Source organism: Cygnus atratus, chromosome 5, assembly GCF_013377495.2.
Source record: "Cygnus atratus isolate AKBS03 ecotype Queensland, Australia chromosome 5, CAtr_DNAZoo_HiC_assembly, whole genome shotgun sequence".
Taxonomy (NCBI): Eukaryota; Metazoa; Chordata; class Aves; order Anseriformes; family Anatidae; genus Cygnus; species Cygnus atratus.
The window spans coordinates 31172334-31193081 of NC_066366.1; the positions used below are offsets into that span (position 1 = coordinate 31172334).

The 20748-nt window shown below is 40.6% G+C and overlaps 3 protein-coding genes across 6 annotated transcripts in view; 1 reads left to right on the plus strand and 2 right to left on the minus strand.

Moving 5' to 3' along the window:
- The window catches only part of STARD9 (StAR related lipid transfer domain containing 9), a 108735-nt gene extending 99616 nt beyond the window's left edge, over positions 1 to 9119 (minus strand). The window contains exon 1 of one of the 2 annotated variants that reach the window (XM_050710853.1): positions 9011 to 9119. In XM_050710853.1, the coding sequence (XP_050566810.1) occupies positions 9011 to 9057 (47 nt within the window). In that variant the 5' untranslated portion in view covers positions 9058 to 9119. The remainder of the gene's footprint in view (positions 1 to 9010) is intronic. The other variant, XM_050710851.1, reaches the window with a different exon arrangement.
- A 2192-nt stretch (positions 9120 to 11311) lies between these two features.
- On the minus strand, positions 11312 to 15722 carry HAUS2 (HAUS augmin like complex subunit 2). 2 transcript variants are annotated; one of them, XM_035540137.2, is made up of 6 exons: positions 15399 to 15722; positions 15042 to 15134; positions 13608 to 13677; positions 12639 to 12771; positions 11961 to 12069; positions 11312 to 11846 (listed from the first exon to the last, which is right to left on the minus strand). In XM_035540137.2, the coding sequence occupies exons 1-6, from the start codon at positions 15720 to 15722 to the stop codon at positions 11697 to 11699; spliced, it is 879 nt and encodes a 292-aa protein (XP_035396030.1). In that variant the 3' UTR covers positions 11312 to 11696. The 2 variants fall into 2 exon arrangements, with proteins under 2 accessions (XP_035396030.1, XP_035396031.1); XM_035540138.2 differs by having other exon boundaries at positions 11703 to 11887.
- Positions 15723 to 15725: 3 nt separating this feature from the next.
- Positions 15726 to 20298, plus strand: LRRC57 (leucine rich repeat containing 57). Of its 2 annotated transcripts, none has more exons than XM_035540139.2 (6): positions 15726 to 15859; positions 16451 to 16615; positions 17320 to 17455; positions 18556 to 18824; positions 19296 to 19481; positions 20088 to 20298. In XM_035540139.2, exons 2-6 carry the CDS (start codon positions 16532 to 16534, stop codon positions 20127 to 20129), a joined length of 717 nt encoding a protein of 238 aa, XP_035396032.1. In that variant the 5' UTR covers positions 15726 to 15859; positions 16451 to 16531; the 3' UTR covers positions 20130 to 20298. The 2 variants fall into 2 exon arrangements, with proteins under 2 accessions (XP_035396032.1, XP_035396033.1); XM_035540140.2 differs by having other exon boundaries at positions 15763 to 15859; positions 16438 to 16615.
- Positions 20299 to 20748: the final 450 nt, after the last annotated feature.

The following is a 20748-nucleotide window of genomic DNA, read 5'->3' on the forward strand; positions in this document are numbered from 1 at the left end:
TGCTGCTGAAATATGGGAAAGTCACAAGCTGTGAACAGTCTGAACACATTCCCTTTGGCTAATGCAGGATTTGTTTTTATTTTTGAAGTATCAGCATACAAGATAATTTACCTAAAACTTGTTGCCAGTGTTTTTCATTATGTAGAGCTGCCCAATACCACTTTGGATATTTCTTTTTAAGTCCTAATTGTTTTACTGGGTCTTGCAAAAGAGGAGTGCACACCCAGTCAGCAATCTTCCTACCAAATTCAGAACAGATGTTCATAAATAATTTAAAAATCCATATTGAAGCCAAGTACACAAAGTTCACTAAGACAGCCCACTGCTGTAACAGACATGTTGCTCAAGTTCTTTCAAGGCTACTCCCGGCTGTATAAAGCTTCCACTGGCTCTGGCAACAGCTGACACAATCTGATGGTCAAAAAAAAAAAAAAAAAAATCACCTTTCCTAGTGACCACCGCCATCCTAGTGTGGTTACCTCCTGTTCTTCTTTGCAAATATTATACAGCAACAAAAATAAGAATATTTGATGCAGAGATAAACACAAGACATTAGCAGTGCTCTGTAGGGATACAGGCCTGCTCAAACAGTTAACATATTCTTGATCACACTCAGGCTTTTGCAGGATAGCTTTTATGCTATCTTGATGAGCTCAGAAAGGAAGCACAGGGTGGCCTCCTCTGGTGTCCCTGTCTGCACCATCTTTGAAGCCTTCTACTGCTAGAGCAAGAGTGTCAGGCATCTTCCTTGAGCAATCCAAGTCAGAAATGCTCCTAATGATCCACCAGTGCTTTGAAGAGCCTTGTATGAAAGAAAGCAGCATTATTCCAGAGGCACTGAAGGGAGTAGGGAAGAGAAGAAGAAAAATTCCTCTCTTCTGTCATACCATCAGTATTTAAGAAGCATGAAATAAGGGCAATTTAAACAACGTTGCAAACCAGTTCCATCCAAAGGAGATATTCCTCCACCCTTGATTTCCCAGCCGTTTACTGAGTAACAGGACAGTACAATTAAAGAACTTATACAACAAAGAAATTCTGTGCAAATGCCATGTGATTTCCATGCAAATCAGAATTTGGATACACTGGTCAGTCTTCATTCCACCGGGACAGAACCCCCATCTGTGATCACAGTTAAATAAATGAGTTTCACTGAATGCTGCAATGCACTCTCATCCCTCTTGCTTAGTTCTCTCTCCCACTGCACCACAATCAGCTCCTACAGTGAACCCTCACCTTCTAAAAAACAAAGGTATAAAACTGTCTTTATTTCAAAATCTGTATCTGAAAACTACTGGAAAGCTGGCAGGAAAAGTTTAAGAGAGTAGGAAAAAAGAGTAAAGAAAAGGAAATTGGGGAAGCCCTACCCAAAGTTTGCATAAATTCCCTGTGCACAGTGCTAGTATCTCACCATGTACTGCACACAGGTCCCACAAGACCAGCTTCCAGCCTCTGCACCATGCCCCTGGGGAGGTGTACAGCTATCTCCAGGCATACAGTCACATCATCACAGATAAACACAATTTTTCTCAGACAGAATACGTGGTCTTAGAGAACAAAACTGTCCAGCACAGAGATGGTTTTACAGGTTATTTAATTACAATTTTCCCCATTTTTGCCCTACATTTTGTCCTACTTTTCTCATTAAAAAAATCTGATCCCTGCTCCAAAACATTCTGATGTTTGTAAAATATTTCTAGGACTCGGGAGGAAGTGTTTTATGAAAACAAAAAGCGTCAGTTAGAAGGGTTTCAAAAGGCTGCAGCAGCGTTGTTGTTGCAGCTGCATTTGCACAGGCAACACGTGAGAGAAGAGAAGACCGTCAGCCTCTTACTTTAGAGAGCACACTGCCAGAAGTTAGTGCCTTGTGCTCCTCCCAGCTTACATCAGTACAGGCACAGCATTGTCACACATCATTACAGAAGCATCATCTTCCATGGAATGGGTTTTGTTGGCCTTGAAGCATTCGGTCACTCAGGACATGCAGAGTTCTACCCTTTTAAGGAGCTAGGAAGTCTGCCCTTTAAAAACAAGATAGAAAACTTTTTCTATGCGACTGCAAGAAGAATACATCTGGGAGAGGTTGCTGGTGCAGTACCCTTATAAAAACCACAGATATGGCTTATGAAAACCACCTGACAGTGCCAAGTGTAGACACTAAGAGAAGAGAGCAGCCACCTCAAGGAGGGTTTACATTAAACTTTAAATAACAGAATGGGCAAAGGAAAATAACTAATTAGAGAGAGAGGAAAAGATGTCTAGATAACCTTAACAATAGACTAGGCTACGAAACAGGATACACAAACATTAAAATACATTTCTTTGGGAGAGGGACCTACTTTATAAATACAAAATTTGAACCTCAACTTTTCTTTCAAAAATCCCAGCTCTTATGTGGAAAAAAAGCTTGAAATCATGAACAATGCATAACCAATGGAGTTTGTGCAGATTTTCAGATGCAACTCTTAGAGGCCTGAAACAGTTCTTTTTCACCATCGGGTACCAGGCCCAAACCCCACAGCTTTTGAGAGAGTTCAACTACAACCACCTGAAAAGAGGAATTGTTAGGTACCAGGACACAGAGGAACAATACTCATTTAACCATCATAGAAGATAAAAATAGCCTGCCATTTGTCCGGGTATGAGAGGATTAATCACCAAAGTAGCAAAGAAAATATAAATTATAATAGCTGATTGAGAAGGGTAAGGAGATACAGTCAGAGTAGAAGACAGACATTTCACTACACTGTGTTCAATGGCCTGCCTTACTCTAAATTTTGTTATAGCATGAGAAGTATCTAGCAGTACTAAACAAGCTAAAAGGTGTTTTTTACTCTTGCCTGTTACCTGGTGTTTCCTATATTTATACCTTTTCTTTTCACTGAGACACTCCAGTCCCTTCGAAATCTAGAACAGTTTTGCCATTTTCTTGAAAGGATGCAGTATTTTGCCTTACATTTCAAAATTACATCCATATGAAAAATATGTTGAATAATAAAACTAAATTATAATCCATCCATTTTCCAGAGAAATTATAACTATTTTTTTGTGCTAATGTAAAATATACCTATTTCTAGGCAAGTTATTTCCATGCACATCCATAAAGCAGATAATAGAGATAATGGCAATGTTCCATTAACAGAGAGCTCATTTATCCAACATACACTTGGGTCTCAGAGTAAAGTTTAAGTCAACTAGAGAAAAGCATCAAAGAGAAGAAAAAAATGCTCACATCAACCTTTATAAGGAAAGCAAATGCTCTCTTCTTACTAATTCTGATTTTTCAAGTTAAACACAAACAAAATCTTCTTAAACACTATTTAAAAAGTAGAGAAAAACTAGCTGAAGCAGAAGTTGAAATTGTAAACAAAAATAAACTATAAATATTAATGATGTCAGCACCTTGTGTCATTACACTACTTCAGATGTATTTGATGCAAATGTGTATCACAACATACTGAATAAACTTGGGTAATGCCCTTTTTTTAAAAAAATATAATTTGTAAAGTTTTTGAAATAATAACCTAAACTTACCTGGCTATGTTTTTCTCAGTATACATTCTTCTTAACAATGGTCTTTTTAAGGAGTTTTAAGATGGAGATACAAGAACCAGACCATGGTTGCTTCAAAACATGCTTGAAAAGGACAACAGCAAGCAAGCAACCAGTGAAGAATATATGTTGTAAAGGGAACATGCCTGTATAAACAGGACAATCACATTCATTTTGATGGGGTAGGAGGGAGACCAACAATAGCCTTCAATCTGTTATTGCTTCAGTTTTATTTTGACACAACATTTAACATCTGTTATGCATAAGATGAAAGTTTTTTTACCAAAGTTGCTATAAGTTACCACTCTTGTCAAGAGCAGGCAAGATTGCTGTATCTAAGTTCTTAAAGTTATGCAGAAACTTATAAAACACCTAATATCACAATCTATAAAACTGCCACAAGTCCTTCTTACAAAACAGTATTTCCTCCTACTTAACACAATGTGCTTAGAAATAACAAATGAGGTGGACCACAGCACAGACTAGTTAAAGAAGCTGATCCTACAGCAGATTAATAAAGACATACTCAGCATCATTTCAGAATGATCTTTAAAGCAATTCTGTTTTTCCATAGTTTTCCTTTCTAATAGAAATTATTTTTAAATATTAATGTGATATCGCACCGATCAGCATAGCTCTTCTCTCACCTGTTCACCACAGCTAAACTCAACATACTGCCAGGTTAGCCTGACACACTAAGCTCTTTTCTGGAAATCTTCACACAGAAACTTATCCTACTACCCCAGGCAAATACCTCCCAGCCTTGGGCTTGCTCACAGCCATCACCTGTGGTCTTAAGACTTCAAACTTAACTCCTCCTTCCCTATCCCACCCTCAAGCCTCATTACCTGCTGCACCACAGGACAGCCATTAGAGGACTGTACCACAGAGAGCAGCAGCAGCAAGGAAAACTGCTGAGGCTCAGGCTGTGATAGTAAGCACCTGCACAGCTGGAAGCTGGGTTCAGCTCTGCCACCTGGGACTACCCAGACATTTCTTGGAAGCTCTTATTTGTCAGTGTGTAGGACAGGCTCCAGAGCTCATGAGGGGACTGGGAAATAAATAGCTGGCCAGGAGGCCTTCAAGTCAGAACCTGGAAACAATGCAAAGCAGAAAAAAAAATGAAGGACAGCTTTCTGGTTAATTCATCTGCTTAGTGACTCTTTTAGGTGACATGTCTATGAGGTTCGTGGAGGATGGGAGTTCATTTGTGAAGTTAATAAAGATCCCAGAAAGACCCTTTCCAATAAGAACTCCTTGCCAGTCTCTCCTTTTCCAGGCACCACAGGCAACTGAAAAGAGATTTTCAACAGCAGAAAATACCTTCTGTTTTGCTGTGTCCTGCACAAGGATCTCCCAAACTTCAGGGCCCAATGAAGTATGTTAAACTCTCAGAAAGTGTCACAGGGAAGCTTGCATGCCCTACTGTCAAACATTTAACTATCACCGCTATCATTTTACAATTCCATTAAATAAACTTGCTGTGACAGATTTTACCCAGGCCACAATCCGTGAAGGAATGCAATGTCTTCTAGTCACTGGTGCATGCTAAGAAGAGAATCCTATAGTAAGGCATGAGGCTTTTCACTGTGGTATACAGCGCTGTTTTTTTAAAAAAAAATCTTTTTTTTCCGATCTTAAAGACTGTGTATATAGCAGTTCCCAAAGTCCACTGTGTAAAGGGAATGCATCCTGCATATGGATCATGGAGGAAAAGGCTTGAGGCAGCTGTGCTCCATCCCAGTCATAAAATCATAGAATGGTTTGGGTTGGAAGGGACCTTTGAGATCATCTAATTCCAACCCCTGTGCCATGGGCAGGGACACCTCCCACTGGATCAGGTTGCTCAAAGCCCCATCCAACCTGGCCTTGAACACTTCCAGGGATTGGGCATCCACAGCTTCTCTGGGCAACCCGCTCCAATGCCTCACTACCCTCATAGCAAAGAATTTCTTCCTCATATCTAATCTAGACCTACCCTCTTTTAGTTTAAAGCCATTCCCCCTTGGCCTATTGCTACACTCCCTGACAAAGTGTCCCTACCCAGCTTTTCTGTAGGCCCCCTTTAGGTACTGAAAGGTCTCCCTGGAGCCTTCTCTTCTCCAGGCTAAACAACCCCAAATCCCTCAGCCTCTCTTCATAGGAGAGGTTCTCCAGCCCTCTGATTATCTTTGTGGCCCTCCTCTGGACTCTTTCTAATACATCCATGTCCCTCATGTGCTGGTGCTGACTATGCAGTCCTGGACACGCCACCCGTGTGCAGACACGGCCTCCCCTTCCTCCTCTCATGCACCACGTAGCTGACGACCACAAAAAGAGCAATCGGCTGCCACAACTAGGTACTGCAACTGGGGCAGGCTACCACGGAGACATGTTTTTAAAGCTAGCAGCACATAAAAACTAGCATTGTTTTCTACTGGCCTACCTAAATAGTCAACAGGCATGCCTAACACTGCGGATGTTCAAAAAGGGGCAAATGCAGTTATGGAGAACAAGTATTCATGTGAACACAATGTAATTTTTTTTGGACTTAAAATTGTAAATGTGTAATAAAGATTTTTGGAAGCAATGCCACTCCAGGGAACATACTCAAGGGATTTTTCTCCCCGGACAATGCTTTGATGCCAAAAAATAGCTTAGTCTGTTACAGAATGACTGATGGCATTATGAAGAACATTAGCCACAAGCTATTTAAAGTTCAGTCAAAGGAAAAATTTCTGCACTCTGTACAACTGTATGTGCTTTTTAACCATGGGGGATTATTTGTGCATAGGAGCTGAAGAGCTGGCACAGAGTGTCAAAGAATACATTGTGATGGGTGCTGTACAGGCACAAAACAAAAAGACCACTCTTTGCCTTCCTTATGCTAAACAGCAAGTAGCAGATGTGATTAAAATAGTTTATAATAAATAGATACTTTTTACAGAAAGTAGGATTTTGTTATGTCCCATATTAAGATATTTTAACTTCCAAATATTCTGTAAACTTCAAGATGCAAAAACAAAGTTCGCCTGCCCATGTAAATTAAATGAAGCAATAAGTACGTAAAGTTTGCATAGTCTAGACCAACTAACGCTCTGGTGCTAGCGTTTGCTCATAGTTTCTCCATTTTCGGGACTCTTAAAAATCAAAGTTTAATCACTGGAACTGCAATTGCACACATTACTGTACTTCAGTTTAAGTCGAATTTTTTTTGCAGGTAGCTTTTCCTTTTGAAGCACCTAGGAGATCCTAGGAGCTCTGGCAACATGGGCACCTGTTAATGGCCATCATGGCGTGCGTGTATAGAGACGGTGAGAGGTGTAAGTGACCACAACATGGAGGTGGTTTAAGAAACTGAAATAGAAAGAGTAGGCCTCTATTCTCACTGAAAGCTTTAGGCTTTGCAATCTCTATCAAGGTTATGTTAAGTGTTCACATATGCGGTATTTGCCTTGAAGTCATTATGTTCAGGCAATTTTGGTCAAGACCATAAAGCAAGTTCAGAGCATTCAAAGACAACATTTGATCACTTCTCCTTCCCCCTTATGAAAAATTAAAAGCCACCATGAATACTTTTGCTGACCTCAGCTGTGGCAACACAATGCAGGGAATAAACAGCAATTGCCTTTGGGGCCAAATACCACAAGACTGGTCTCTGCCTCCCCATCCCATCAGTTATGTTGCCACAGATTGAGCAGGTGGAATTATTTAACAGTCTCTGTCCATTTTATCCCCTGGGTTTCCATTCTCCCCTTTGTACAAACATTTCCATTTCAGTGCCAGATTCATTTCACCCTTGTGTACCAGGCTGTGTTTCTGTTCCCACCCACCGTCCCAAACTGCACCCTCTATCAAACTGCTGGCCCACGCTGACTATGCCAAAGGTTTTTCTGTTTGTCACATCCTACCTGTCAGAGTTATAGGCATTATTTAATGCTATAATCACGTATGCACTGTTAAATACTGCCCATCGGGGAAGAAACAATAAGCCAAAAGCGATGGAAAGCCAAATGCTATTGTGAGAGAAACAAATATAATTGGCTGCACAATGAAATACATGGTCAAGTCAAACTTGGAAGTACTTGCAATCTCCAGTGTAACTCTGCAAGGCTGAAACAAAAGAGTCCTATGGTCTGAACAACTTGATCTCATTACCAAATTGGCATTTTAATGTTAATACTTTGCATTTGTGTACTGCTTTGTGTAGTGATTTGTGTACTGCTTTTTATTTCTAGAGAGTATAATGGCAATTTATTTAACCAGTCAGCGCTAGGAATGACTAACAGTATGGAAGTAAATTAGATAGAGAATATCTCCAACATTAAAGCAACACTAAGCAATGAAAGGCTAAACTTTGCTTAATTCCATGCTGCAACTCTTCCTAAAATATGTCACTATCTATCAAAATCTGTTCTATCCACAGCTGTGTTATAGATCAGAATTATATTACCCGAACATCTGTTTTTTTAATGTCATTATGGCTAGAATATTTTTAGATCACTTGGTTTTGAGCCAAAGGTAAAATTTACTGAAAACCTGTAAATTACTTTCCACCTTTCCCTTTTCTATTATTTTAGACTAGCAGTTTTTTTGTTGTTGTTGTTTTGTTTGTATGGTTTTTGGTTGGTTGGTTGGTTGGTTTTTGCTCGGTTGGTTGTTTTTTAGTTTGTTTGGGATTTGTTTTTACATTATTTTACTTTATTCAGCATTCTCTGCTATCTTCCTACAAAAAGTCCACAGACAAATCATAACCTAAAAGTGCAAAGTGTGCTGCTGTATTGCTGGCTAAGCGACTTGGTAAGTGTGCTGGCTGGGCACCTCTTCCAGAATCATTTTCCCCACTCCGTGAAAGGGTTATTTATCACACAAGGCAGTGAAGTCAAAAGGCAACGTGGGACTCACACTAACCAGAAGGCAGCCTCCAATCTCTGCGACAGCACTCTGAGCAGTTGTGCCCGGAGTGCTACAGCATTCCTCTGACAGGGGGCGCAAATTACTAGCCACTAAAATCTGCTTTTCCTTCCTTTTCCTCCCCGAACTTCCAAAGCCTGCAGGGTTTCAACCACACGTTAGATCCAGAGCCCACCAACGCGCTATGCTGCGGCACCTTCTTGTTTGGGGGAGTTGTCCTCGAGCCATATTGCCTGCCTGCCGCCCTTCCTATTGGAGACGAGCAGCCGGGGAGGGAGCGGAGCAGCGCCGAGCGCCAGTGGGAATGTCCGGCTCTGGAAAATCCAGCAACAACGGAGGGGGAAGAGAAGCCTCCCTCACGCTGGATGACAACTGTCCCATCTGGGGGAGCCCGGGAGAAGGGAAGTCTCGGCGTTCCTAAGCAAGCCTCCCGAGCCACTGGGCGCGCCGGAGGGACGACCCCAGCCCCGCTCCCCCTTCCCCGTCCCGAGCACGGCGCTGCCCGGCCCGGCCCCGCCTCGCACCCCAGCTTGTCACGGAGCCTCCCCGCGGCGCCCCCACGCACCTTTTGCTCAGCGGCCGGACCCGCACGGCCACCTTGACGTTGGCCATGGCTCGCCTCACGCCCAGCCGCCCGCGCCCCGGCCCCGCATCGCGCCCCCGGCTCCGCGCCCCGGGGCGGAGCCGCCCGGCCCCGCCTCGCCTCGCCCCCGGGGCGGGCCCGGCCCGGCCCGGCCCGAGCACAGGCCTGGGCCCGCTGCCCTCACACCGCCGTCACGGGATTTGGCGAGCGTAGTGGCAATAGCTAGCCCTCCTGCAGATTTGAAACCTCCAAAGATGAATTGAAAGCAATTTTAGTCTATTGCATTGACAAAGGTTTTGCACTTAATATTAAACCCACCAAAACTTGACCAATTTGCGTTTAGAATATTGTCTCTGTCAAATACCAACATGACTGAGGAGAGGTGAGAGCAAGTAGCATTTGTCAGCCACAAACAGGATACCAGTCCTATTACGGGATTTCTGACTGGCAAAACAAAACAAAAGTTGTTACTTTTATTGCACTTGCTTCTGGTTTGGGTATTTCTAAATACTAGAAATTGGTCTGTATCTGAATACTCAACTACAGTACTTTCACAGCAGATTGCTTTATAACGTGAACCTATCTATGCTTACATTCCCTTTTAATTACACCATTTATATATACTTTAAGTATAGACATCCCCTTTAGGTGACTTGACTTAAGCTCCAGAAACATGGAATCTAAATGAAAGATACCACAATACAGAAACCTTCCAGAGTGAAGGTATACAATGAATCCTTCAGACTTGCTTTTCCCAATTCATGACCCACCACAGCGATGTTAAAATAAATACTGCAAGCTGTGAACCACCGTCTGATTCAATACATTTAGCCCTTCAGTCATACTAAAGAAGGAATCAGTATGTCAATGACAAATTGCATTCACTAAACCCTACCATTTCCACAGAGAACTCTCCAATACTGGAGTAAAACAAGAAAACTGGAGTAAAACAAGAAAATATGCTTCGCTCTTTGGATATGGCAAAAGTACAAATTCATCTTCATTTCAAGGAATAATAATGAATAACCTAACTAGAAATGTTCTCATCCTCTCTCTCTGAGCCTTAGATTATATCTTTAGTTTACCTGACTGACCTAAAGCATCACTGTAAGACAATTTGAGAGAGAGATTAAACCAGCAATAGAGACAACGGACCATAATTCCAGAAGTCTGGATTCTGTTTCTTCCAGTCTCACAGAAAGTAAAAATCACCGCTTCTCTGCAATTGCATAAAAAGACCATCATTTTCAAAGTATGAAATGAACCATGGGGGACCTCGGGCTCAAATCCCACAATGGGATCCTATTAAAGCTTACAGGACTCAAACTCCAGTTTATATGCTCAGATCCTCCTATCTCTTGACATTCTGCTTGACTTAATCCAAGTAATTTGTCTTTTTAACATTTCTTGGCAGCAGCAGAGAGGAAAATCTGCACAGGAACATCAGCTGCATTTGTATACTATATTAGAGAATTGTTAAGCTATACTCTTTGACATCATACCCTTTAGAATAATGTAGTCTACAAAGATTAATAACAGGATTCTTGGAAATTTTCAAATATTTAATACTGAGTAGACCAATTACAAGTAACTCTGAACAGAAGATGCTCAACATAGAACTATTTCTTCCTTAATTTTACTTTGTTTTGATGCACCTCTCTCAAGCTACAGTGAAATTTGTGTGGTATTGAGCCACCTAGTGGTTACTTTCAAAAAAATAAAGGGCTCACTTTTAAAAATAGAAATCAAGTTGGAGCTAAGAAGAATTAAGATAACTGAGGATGCAGTAACAGAAGGGAATATCTCTGCATGTTTGTTCCACTTCAGGATAAAACTGGGTGTTCACAAAAGACAACTGTCCTGGTTTATAGATGTCCTGGCAGTGACATTTTACTAACACATCTTTTCAAGACATAAAAGCTACTGAGACTGTGAATTGGAACAGCCACAGTAGCTAAGTTGTCAGTCATACTCATGGAAAAAGTTATATTCTAAGGAAGTCACTGAATACAGGGCAAGCAATAGAAGAGGAGAGACTGAAGAATGTATTTATCACTATCATAGAAACATAGGTTACAAATTTGTAGAACTGCTAAACATCACCAAGTCCATTCCCTGCTTTCCCAATCAACCGTGTCATAGCTGTAATAAATTGTAACCTAAAACTAATTTAATTCCTTGTTTGAACTATTAGATTCCTGTCTATGCTTCCATAGCACTTTGAACCACTCTTTGGTTTCTAAATGTGGGATTCCATAACAAAATGAAAACCATGAAACTTGGTTCTTAAAGTCTAGTGCTTTTATTGAAGTTTTATAGGTACATACAAAATACAGTGTATTATCAAAGTACTTACAAAAAATGAATGACACATTATAGCAAACACATGAGAAATATCAAAACAAAATTGCATTGAAGATACAGGCTCCGAGGGAATCCTGCCCAACTATTTCAAAAAATAACTCCCTAACAGTCTTTTCAGTAGTCTGCCTTCCTATGAGCTGCTGCTCAAAGTTGGAGAATGGATAATCATTGAACAATAATGTCAGAACACTAATAGAACTACTTACAAAGTCCCTGTTGTATTAAGGCAGAACTACGTTGTAGTTTTCACAGGCTTAAATTGCAGTTCTTCGAATAGCCATCCCATATGAGGAAAAAAAATGTGCTAGGTTAAAGATAAGCCAAAGTCCAATTCAGCAGTATTGCAGATGCCATCAGAATACGCTCCTTTTTGCAGTTCCCTCCATTTCAATATTTGCTCTGTCAGCTCCTCCAAGTCTGTCACCAGCACCTCTGTTTTTGTCAAAGCAATGTCCTGAAGAAGAGAATTAGACTTCATCTCTATAACCTGTCAAGCTAGCAAGAAAAAAATAATCTAAGCAACCCAACAGCATTGAGGAGCTTTTTTTTTTTTTTTTTTGCTACTCACCATGTTCTTCATGAGAGTTGGTATCTGAGGGATACTTTTCGCACTTTGCAAATGACTTTCAAGCTTCTCAACGAAAGACACAGCCTCAGTCAACAACTCTACTACGTACCTGTAGCCAAGAATGAGCTCAAAAGTTGTGCAAACAATGCAGGATCTAATACTTTCAAGCATTCCTTTCTTTCCCACTATGGGTTTCCTTAGTCCTCTTCTCCATTTTTATATGAGTTCCTAGTCATCTAATTTCTGTGCAATTACAATTCTTTTATGGCTCTCAACAACAAGGCAGGAGTTACTGAAGTGCATACTTCTGTAACTGGACTAGATTTTTAGACCATGAGGAGAAACACTATTTTTTAAACATTTACTAAGTATCTCTGGGAATCATCCACACACTTATTCTGAACAAGTCATAGTGAGAAGAAGACACCAAAAGCTGCAGTAGTGATTCCTACCTATGGAGAAGGTAAAGGAATCAAGAATTTAACACATCCATTTAGAAAGATACATAATCAATTGTGTAGTCTTCAGAAGGCAAGACCAATCAACTACGCAAATACTCATTAAAAAATTACATTCACAGAAAAGTGAATGAAAGCATCTGATTTTTTCTAAAATATAATTAGCTCAAATTAATTTGAACTCACTCAAACAAAGAACCATTACTTTTTATATGCTTACTTGTGATATTCAGCCTTAATAGGAAGGTTCTCTTGACATATAGGCTTCAACAGCCTCTTCCTAAGTTTCTTCTTCTCTTTCAGTACTGCTTCCAAGTGTCTGTTCATATCTTGCAATATCTGGCATTTTTTATCTATAAAATAAAATTGAAAAGTTGAAGCTATTGTCCTGCTAGAACAAGAACAAAGTTTCTTCTTTAGAAAGGAAGAAAAAAATCTGCTCTATCACTCAGGATAGTGTACACTCAAGATAGATATCATTAGTCAGAATGACTTGTGTTGGACTCTATAGGACTTAACATCAACACGCACCTCAAATAAAGTCATACATATTTTTTAGAGATACAGCTTTGTTAATTGCCTTACATCATCTATAGTTCTAAGTAAACTGTCTTGAAGAGATGAAACACACTTCTTAAAACTATGCCATAGGATTGAAATATTACAGTGTACTTTACTAGCATAATGCAGTATTAGCAAACTAGAATCTTTAAGTATCCGTCAAGTCATAGGGGGAAAAGCAAGAAATACCAAGAAAATGAATCCATATGCTCCCCCCCAAAATAAAATAAAACTAAGTAATTCTAGGGTCCACAGATGAAGTAGAAACGCATCAGGTTACTGGATAAGCAGTAAAGTATCACACAGGCCAAAGGAAGCAACACAGATGACTGATGATCTCAAAACTCCTGACGTTCCATTGAACTTGGGGAGCTGAGGGCAGACACAGACACACACAGATTCTACTGCACATCCTTCTGATTAAGTTCATATATTACTCAAACATTCTTTTGGGGAAGGTTAATAATATACTTGCCACCTCTAACAAGCTATGCAGTGGGAACAGCTGCAGTAACTTCTAGAAGTGTGATGTACTTAGATGAAAAAAATCTGCTGATGCAGTCAGTTAAAATTAAAACTGTTGTGGTTTTTTCCTTTTTTTTTCCCCTATGGTACATAGAAAATTTACCTAAGTAAAAAGGGTGAACAATGTCTGCTGTCTCCCTCTCCAACTGCAGGATCTCAGTTTCCAGTTTTTTCTACAACAAGAATAAAAATTGAAATGAAAATGAATTTTTAATGTACTTATCCAAATATTGCTGGCCCTCTTGGGGCAGGGAAAAGGTGAGGGAAGGAGAGGTAAGAAGGGGGACAGTGCACTTCTGACAGAGTAGCCACATGCATAAGAGCATACTACCAATTTCCCTCAAGGTGTGTTTTTTTTTGTTGGTTAATAGGAAGAGACAGTTAAAAAACCAAAACCACACATACAAACAAAATATTTTGGTGATTTATTGGGAACTTGTACTGCAAGAGACAGATTCTGCAATTCATTCTTAAAACACAGATACTCACATGTCCTACAAAGCAGTTTCATAGCCTATATCCTGCTAAAGAACCTCTCAAAGCTTAAGTCTCCTCCTTTTGGCAAACACTGTTTTGTGATATTAATTGTTTTAAGCTGAGGGGGAACCTCTCAGGTTAACCTCTTAGCTTTAATTCTTTCCAATGATAAATGAGCATAAGAACAGCATGCTTACTCCTATGGCTGAAAGCTGTGATCATTTTGGCTAGACAAGAGAAGATTGAAGGAAAGTACAGAACAGAATGACAGTTTTTCAGGACACAGAACCGTTGCTTTGCCTTCCTTAAGAGGAGACAAAAATTAACCTCTTTCACTGACAGCATATTAAACATTTGTCCAAAAAAGAATTTTGTAAGTATAAGCTTTCAACAAAGACAGGGAAATATCCACCTCACTAGGAGCTGTAAGCTACTCCTTCCTTCTGCTGCAGGGTGATGCCTACTTACTCATTCTCCAAAAAATTAGACCAGTGAATTTGTTACACTTTTGCAGTAACGTTTTGTAGCTGCTGGAGCTTACACCACATTGTATAATAAATACATCTCACATATTAGTGAGCAAATGCTAAGAAAACATCAACATAAAATGCAAATCAACCATCCATTTCAGACAGTAGGAAATGACTGAGGTAACCAACAAAATGGTCCAGATGCCTAAAAAGAAACACATTTTTTGAAATATAAGTGAACTATAAACTCTTATTTGTTCTTTAGTTTCTTCGGAAAGCTTCAGGTAACACTTCAGTCAAAGATGCAAACTACTACATCCTTCCAATTACACTGAAAACTTATTTAATCTTGTTATTCTTTGCTTTATGACAACTCAGTCCACTGGGAAAAAACTGCCAACTGTTTAATAGCTAAACTGTTAAAAACAAAACAGAAGAATAAGCCCGCCCCCCCCACCACCAAAAAAAAAAAAAAAGCAAAACACAAACATGAAACAATGGCATATTTCAGTTTGCTGCCTCATTGGGTGAAATGTATTATCTTTAAGTATGAAGTGTTAAGAGTACATTGACAGAAGTAAAGGCTGTACCTCATTGATTTCTGCCCGAATGTTTGCAATTTTTTCCCTCTCAGCGAATTTTGCAAAGCATGTGGTATTTTGACAGACTGAATCCAATGTCTCCTGTGAAAGGAAGGCAACAAGAAGGTCAGTCAGCAGCAAGAAGGCATCAGGCAAACTCTCAAGACTGGCACAGCAGCGCGGTTCAGCACTTCCTGCGTATCTGTTATTCCAAGCCACACAACCAGACCCATAAAAGGTAAAACACAAGCTTGTAAACCCCAACAGCTGCTTTTAGGCTCTTCATGGACAAAACCGCCGCAGCAGAACGCCCCCCTTTATGCGGACAGAAGCGAGGGATTTGCTCCCGACAGCCGGGCCCCGCACCTGCCTCACGAAGCCCTCGGCCAAGCACTGTGCCAGCACGGCCGCCGCCGCCGTGGGCCCCTCGGACTCCCACGGGCTGGGGCCGGCCGCGGCGGCTCTCCGCGCCCTGGCGGCCCCCGCTGCCCCCCGCTCCCGCAGCCTCAGCGCGCTGCGCGCCCGCCCGGCCGCTCCGCGAGGCCTGGGGCCGGCGGCTCCTCCGCGGGGCCCGGGGCTGGCGGCCGCCGTTGCCGCGGAAACCAAGCGGCGACGTTCCGCCATGGCGGCCGCGCCGGAAGGGCGGCCGGATGCAGGAGCAGGAGGCTTGGAGCGGCGGGCAGTCGCCATGCCGGGCGTGACGGCCCTGCTGACACCGTTCCGGTTCCGGGGAGACGAAGAGGAAGGGCGGCCGGTGCCCGGTTCTTGAAGGACCAGGGGAGGCGCGGCGGGGGCGGCTCCCTCCCTCTCTGCCTCCGCCGGGGTCGGTAGGTGCCGGTGCGGGGGCTCCCCGAGCCGCTCAGCGGCGGCGGGGCTTGGGGAGCTGGGGTCGGGGCGAGCGTCGCCGGGGAGCCCCGGGGAGCAGCTGGGGGAGCGGGGACTGCTGGCTCTGCCCCTGCTAATCCTCCGGTCTGAAGCTCCTTAAGCTCTGCTGGCGTGACAGGAGAGGGATGGCAGTAACTGCACGGAGAAGGAAGAGAAAGGAGTCGGGTCTCTGAGTGTTTCCAGGAAACTGAACGAAACTGTAGGATTAAAAGCAGCTCTGTCCTGGTAGATGCCACTGAAATCATGGAGAGTCTCCATAAACAACAGCCTTATATAACTGGGCCCCAAAAGAACAGAGACGTGGGAACTATAAAGTTTTCCCCATAGTTTTAACCATATTTATTGCGTTATTTCAATATGCAGACTGCAATAAAGAATGCGTCTTAAGCTGGGTAAATATTCTAAGATCCAAAATTTTAGAGAGATGAAAATGCAGCAGCAAAATGGTTCAGTGTATTGAGAAGCTTTTAGTGTTAAGACAGTATGTGTAAAATGACTTTTTACATTTGCTTTATAATAGATTTCTATTGCAGTCCTCCAGCACAGAACAACAGAAAAACTGGCTGAAACTATCGCTCAGACAAGCTCTGTACGCTTGACAAAGAAGTGTGAGGATGGGAAATAGCGCATTAAAAGCCCACCTGGAAACAGCACAGAAAACTGGTGTGTTTCAGCTAACAGGAAAGGGACTTACAGAGGTAATACAACTGTAATAGAATCCTGGCGGTTTGTTTGTATGATTGGCACTTCTGGAGGCGAATTCCCCCCTCATTGTTGTCATAATGCACTGCATACACGTGTTTCTCATAAATAGTGATAAATCTTATTTTAAGATTTTTTTCTTTCTTTTTGGCAGAGAAGAATTTTGCTTGCATTGTCTCCTGATTGAGGCTTTGTCTCTCAGGACACTTGCATGCTTCTGATCATATGCTTTAGAACGAATGCTTGTTAAAGAAGTATTAGTTATAATGTTGTGCTTTAAAAAAAGAAAGACTAGAAACTTGGTAGAAAATGTAAATTTTATAACCGTATTATTTTCTAGAAAGATACTCTACAATTTGTCATACTTAGATATTTGCATTGTATTTAACTGTAGTCATTAATAGTCTGTACTTCCTTCTCCTTTTTTAATTTAAATTCTTTGTATTAAAAGTACCCTTCCTGGATGTTAGACTGTCTCCTTTATATCGTTTTCCCTTTCCTGAGAAGAAAAAATATTTAAAAAAAAATACAGAGGAGAAATCTGTCGACTTAGTTGCACACTACAATGACTGGACATTGTGATACATATTACAGCATGTAATATAGATATGTATTTCAGTTAAAATTTTAGACCTACATAACTTGAACATTTGAAGTTGTATCAAGTATTTAGATGATGTATCGTTTTTATTTCCCCTAGTTTCCTGAAGATCTGCAGAAGCTAACGAGCAACTTGAGGACAATAGATTTGTCAAACAACAAAATAGAGCTCTTGCCACCACTCATTGGAAAGTTTTCCTTTTTGAAGAGCCTTGTTCTAAACAACAACAAACTGAGTATGCCTGCTAATTATTATCTCCACAGATTTTTAAAGTAATATCTGACTTCTCTGATCAAAAACTAAATGTAATGATTTAACTCTCACAGGATGTAAATGGGAAGTTTAGTCACCTAAACTGAAATCTTTGGAATTCATGTACAGGAAAAAAAAACAAACCATAAATTCTTCAAAACTAGTTGCCAGCTTAGTTGTATTATCGGTTTAACAATGACATGTAAGTACTTAAAACCATATGGTTTGTGTGCTGTGACTTGTCTGATCTGAAAGTTTAAGTGTCAGATGGTTTAGTACTTGCATAGAGAACAGGTTATTAACATGATTCTTAGAAAATGTTGGCCATTGAATGGTTGTTGCTGCTTCTCTTGGACAAACTTCAATGGAAGTTCAAAAATATTCAGGCAACTTTATGCTATGAGAGATGCTGTCTTTTGGATGAGAAATACATTTCTTACCTCTTTATGGAAAAACTAGGATGAGGTGAAGAAGCTAACTGTTTTTATGTGTTCATTGTGTATTAATTGCCTTTTTGAAAAACAAATGTCATTTACAAATCTCTTTGTTTCCATAGTGCAGCTTAGGAGTGCTACAGGTGTGTGTAGACAGAATGAGGGATGGATGAACCCTAGGAGAGCTTACCTAGTGAGACTTATCTGATATGGTATGGATTGTTTGAGAACTTTTGAGTGAGTTAAGTAATACCTTTAGAGGGCTGCAGCACACCTGAGGCTGTGAATTGTATGGTGTATCAAATGTCATAGAATACATTGGCAAAGTGGTTAGTAAAGGGTGTAGCTGATGGTGTAAAATCCTCTCAGAGTAGTGTTTTCAGCTAGTAGTTTGAAGGTCTACCTTGTTTGCAGATTATTGTTGAGATATTTATGGAAGACGTTTAGAAATTGTGTTGTCAGTGGGCTTCTGTTTCTGTGTAGGGGATGTGTGCCTTCTGTGTAGGGATCTGTGCCTTCACTGGAAAATGTGGAGGAATCCTGTGGGAAATAATTGTTTTCCATGCAGAAGCTTATTTGACATAAATGGGTATGGAATTTTACTGTTCTTTGTTTAGGTCATTCCCTTTGTTCTGTGATTTATTTCTAGCTGCTCTGCCTGAGGAGCTGTGTAAACTGAAAAAACTGGAAACACTGCATTTGAATGGCAATCACTTGAGGCAGCTACCAGCTGCGTTTGGACAACTTTCAGCTCTCAAAACCCTGAGTCTTTCTGGAAACCAGCTTCGGACTGTGCCAACGCAACTCTGTGGTCTTCGTCACTTGGATGTGGTAGATCTTTCCAAAAACCAGATCCAAAATGTACCTGACACTGTGGGAGAATTGCAGGCTATCGAACTCAATTTGAATCAGAACCAGGTCCGGTAACTGAGATAGCATGTGGATTTGGGACAGAGCTGTTTCTATTATGTTCTCTGGTCATACTAAGTCTAAGCTGACATGATCAAAACTTTATAGCTGAAAGACATACAACTTTCACACTATAGAAATGGGAGATCATAACTAGAATTTATAGTCTAAAACATCCAACTGCCTGATTTGACTAACAAATACTGACTTTAATCATACAGAAAGTATTTGAACAGTTATTGAGTAGGAATCTGATAAACTGCCATGTAGATTGCCTGTCATCACAGAAAAATAGAAGGTTAGTTGGACTTTTTGACCATTATTATTGCTTCTTACACACTGTTAAGTAGTTACTGTTAATATAATTTAGATTTACAGTATAATTGTTCCATATTAGTCTGAAACACAGGTCACTTTAAGTAGTCATGGATAACTAACATTTTAATCCCATTTCACTTTTTTTAAATTTATTTCTACCAGATTTCCCAGATCTCAGTGCAGATCTCCCACTGTCCACGCCTCAAAGTCTTGCGTTTAGAGGAAAACTGCTTAGAACTCAGCATGCTTCCTCAAAGCATCCTCAGCGATTCCCAGATCTCACTGCTTGCAGTTGAAGGAAACCTCTTTGAAATCAAGAAACTCAGAGAACTGGAGGGTTATGACAAGGTTTGTAAGATATTTTTTTTTAAAAAGAAACTTCTGGTGAACTCCTTACCCAGTACCTCCTCAGAATTCTAAGACAGCTGTTATGTTGGTGAATGAAAGCATAAACAGTCTATTGGTATTGTCACTTGTATTGAATTCTTAACATCTGAAAAAGAATTTCAAGAATTTGTCAAATATTACCTTTCTTATAGGATTCATGATCTCTGTTCTTTCATCAGCATCTTTTGAAGGGTAGCTAATGATGAGAGGTATGCTGAAGCAAGTCTTTACTTTGATGAGATGGAAAAGCAGGATTAAAAAAGGAGGCTGAGGCTTTCTGTCATACTGCAGTCTTAAGGGTTTAACATCAGTTTATCCTTAACACTTCAGATTTGACTTCTGTACCATATGGACCATTCTAGAGTATGAATCAATTACAGCGAATGGCAGAAAGCTGTTGTTTTTGTTTTGTTTTTTTTTATTTATAACGCTAACATTGGCATCTATGAAATAAAGTATGCTTTAGATTCAGAGTGCTTTTGAGTCTGAAGCAGAAATTTAGCTGCTTTCATTAGTAATGAACCTTGTATTAATTTCTGACTTAGATTTTTTTTTTTTCCTTTGTAGTACATGGAACGGTTTACAGCTACAAAGAAGAAGTTTGCGTGATCATTGTTCTGATCCTCTGTGTCCCTGATAAGAAGAGTTAGTGACTGAGGCACCCGCTTCACAGACCTGAAGCAAGACTGGTGAAGGAAATGATCAGAGTACTCCCCTGTAGCAGTTGTACAGTCTGTTAAGGCCATATTGAATAAACTGGAACTAGAGAACACGGGTACTGAACGGGTAAACCTGTCTAGGGGCCAGTTTTGATTTTGAACCACTATAGCTTTTAACACAATACATGTTCTCTTTTGCCAGGGCTCATTCTTTAATAGAGAAAGGGAAAGAGCATTTCAAATTTGCCAGTTCCCCTTCATCAGGAAGCTGTGTGTTAAGCTATAAGAGTCATTTCTCCTGGAAATATTTTTCCATGCTAGTACATGGAAGTTTTGCTATCAAAGGAGATCTGAGAAGTTGTATATTTTGCAGTAAGCACTCTTCTACAGAGAAGAACTTCCACAAATAACGTTTTAGTTCTTAACCTCTACAAGTTTTTCTAATGAAGCACAAACAGTTATGGCTAAATTTTTATCAGCTGCTTCCAGTGAACAAATCATGGTTTGAGCATCCTTCGTAGACTTTTTTCCCATAAGCAGGAATTGCACTACAGTCCTATTCTGCTTGA

Coding starts and splice junctions, on each gene's coding strand:
- HAUS2 (XM_035540137.2), bottom strand. CDS start 15,722: ATGGCGACTGCCCGCCGCTCCAAGCCTCCTGCTCCTGCATCCGGCCGC. Junction 15,135..15,398: donor CCGAGGGCTTCGTGAGGCAG/GTGCGGGGCCCG, acceptor TTCCTTTCACAG/GAGACATTGGATTCAGTCTG. Junction 12,772..13,607: donor TGTTCACCCTTTTTACTTAG/GTAAATTTTCTA, acceptor TTTATTTTATAG/ATAAAAAATGCCAGATATTG.
- LRRC57 (XM_035540139.2), top strand. CDS start 16,532: ATGGGAAATAGCGCATTAAAAGCCCACCTGGAAACAGCACAGAAAACT. Junction 16,616..17,319: donor CAGGAAAGGGACTTACAGAG/GTAATACAACTG, acceptor TATTTCCCCTAG/TTTCCTGAAGATCTGCAGAA. Junction 17,456..18,555: donor TCTAAACAACAACAAACTGA/GTATGCCTGCTA, acceptor ATTTATTTCTAG/CTGCTCTGCCTGAGGAGCTG.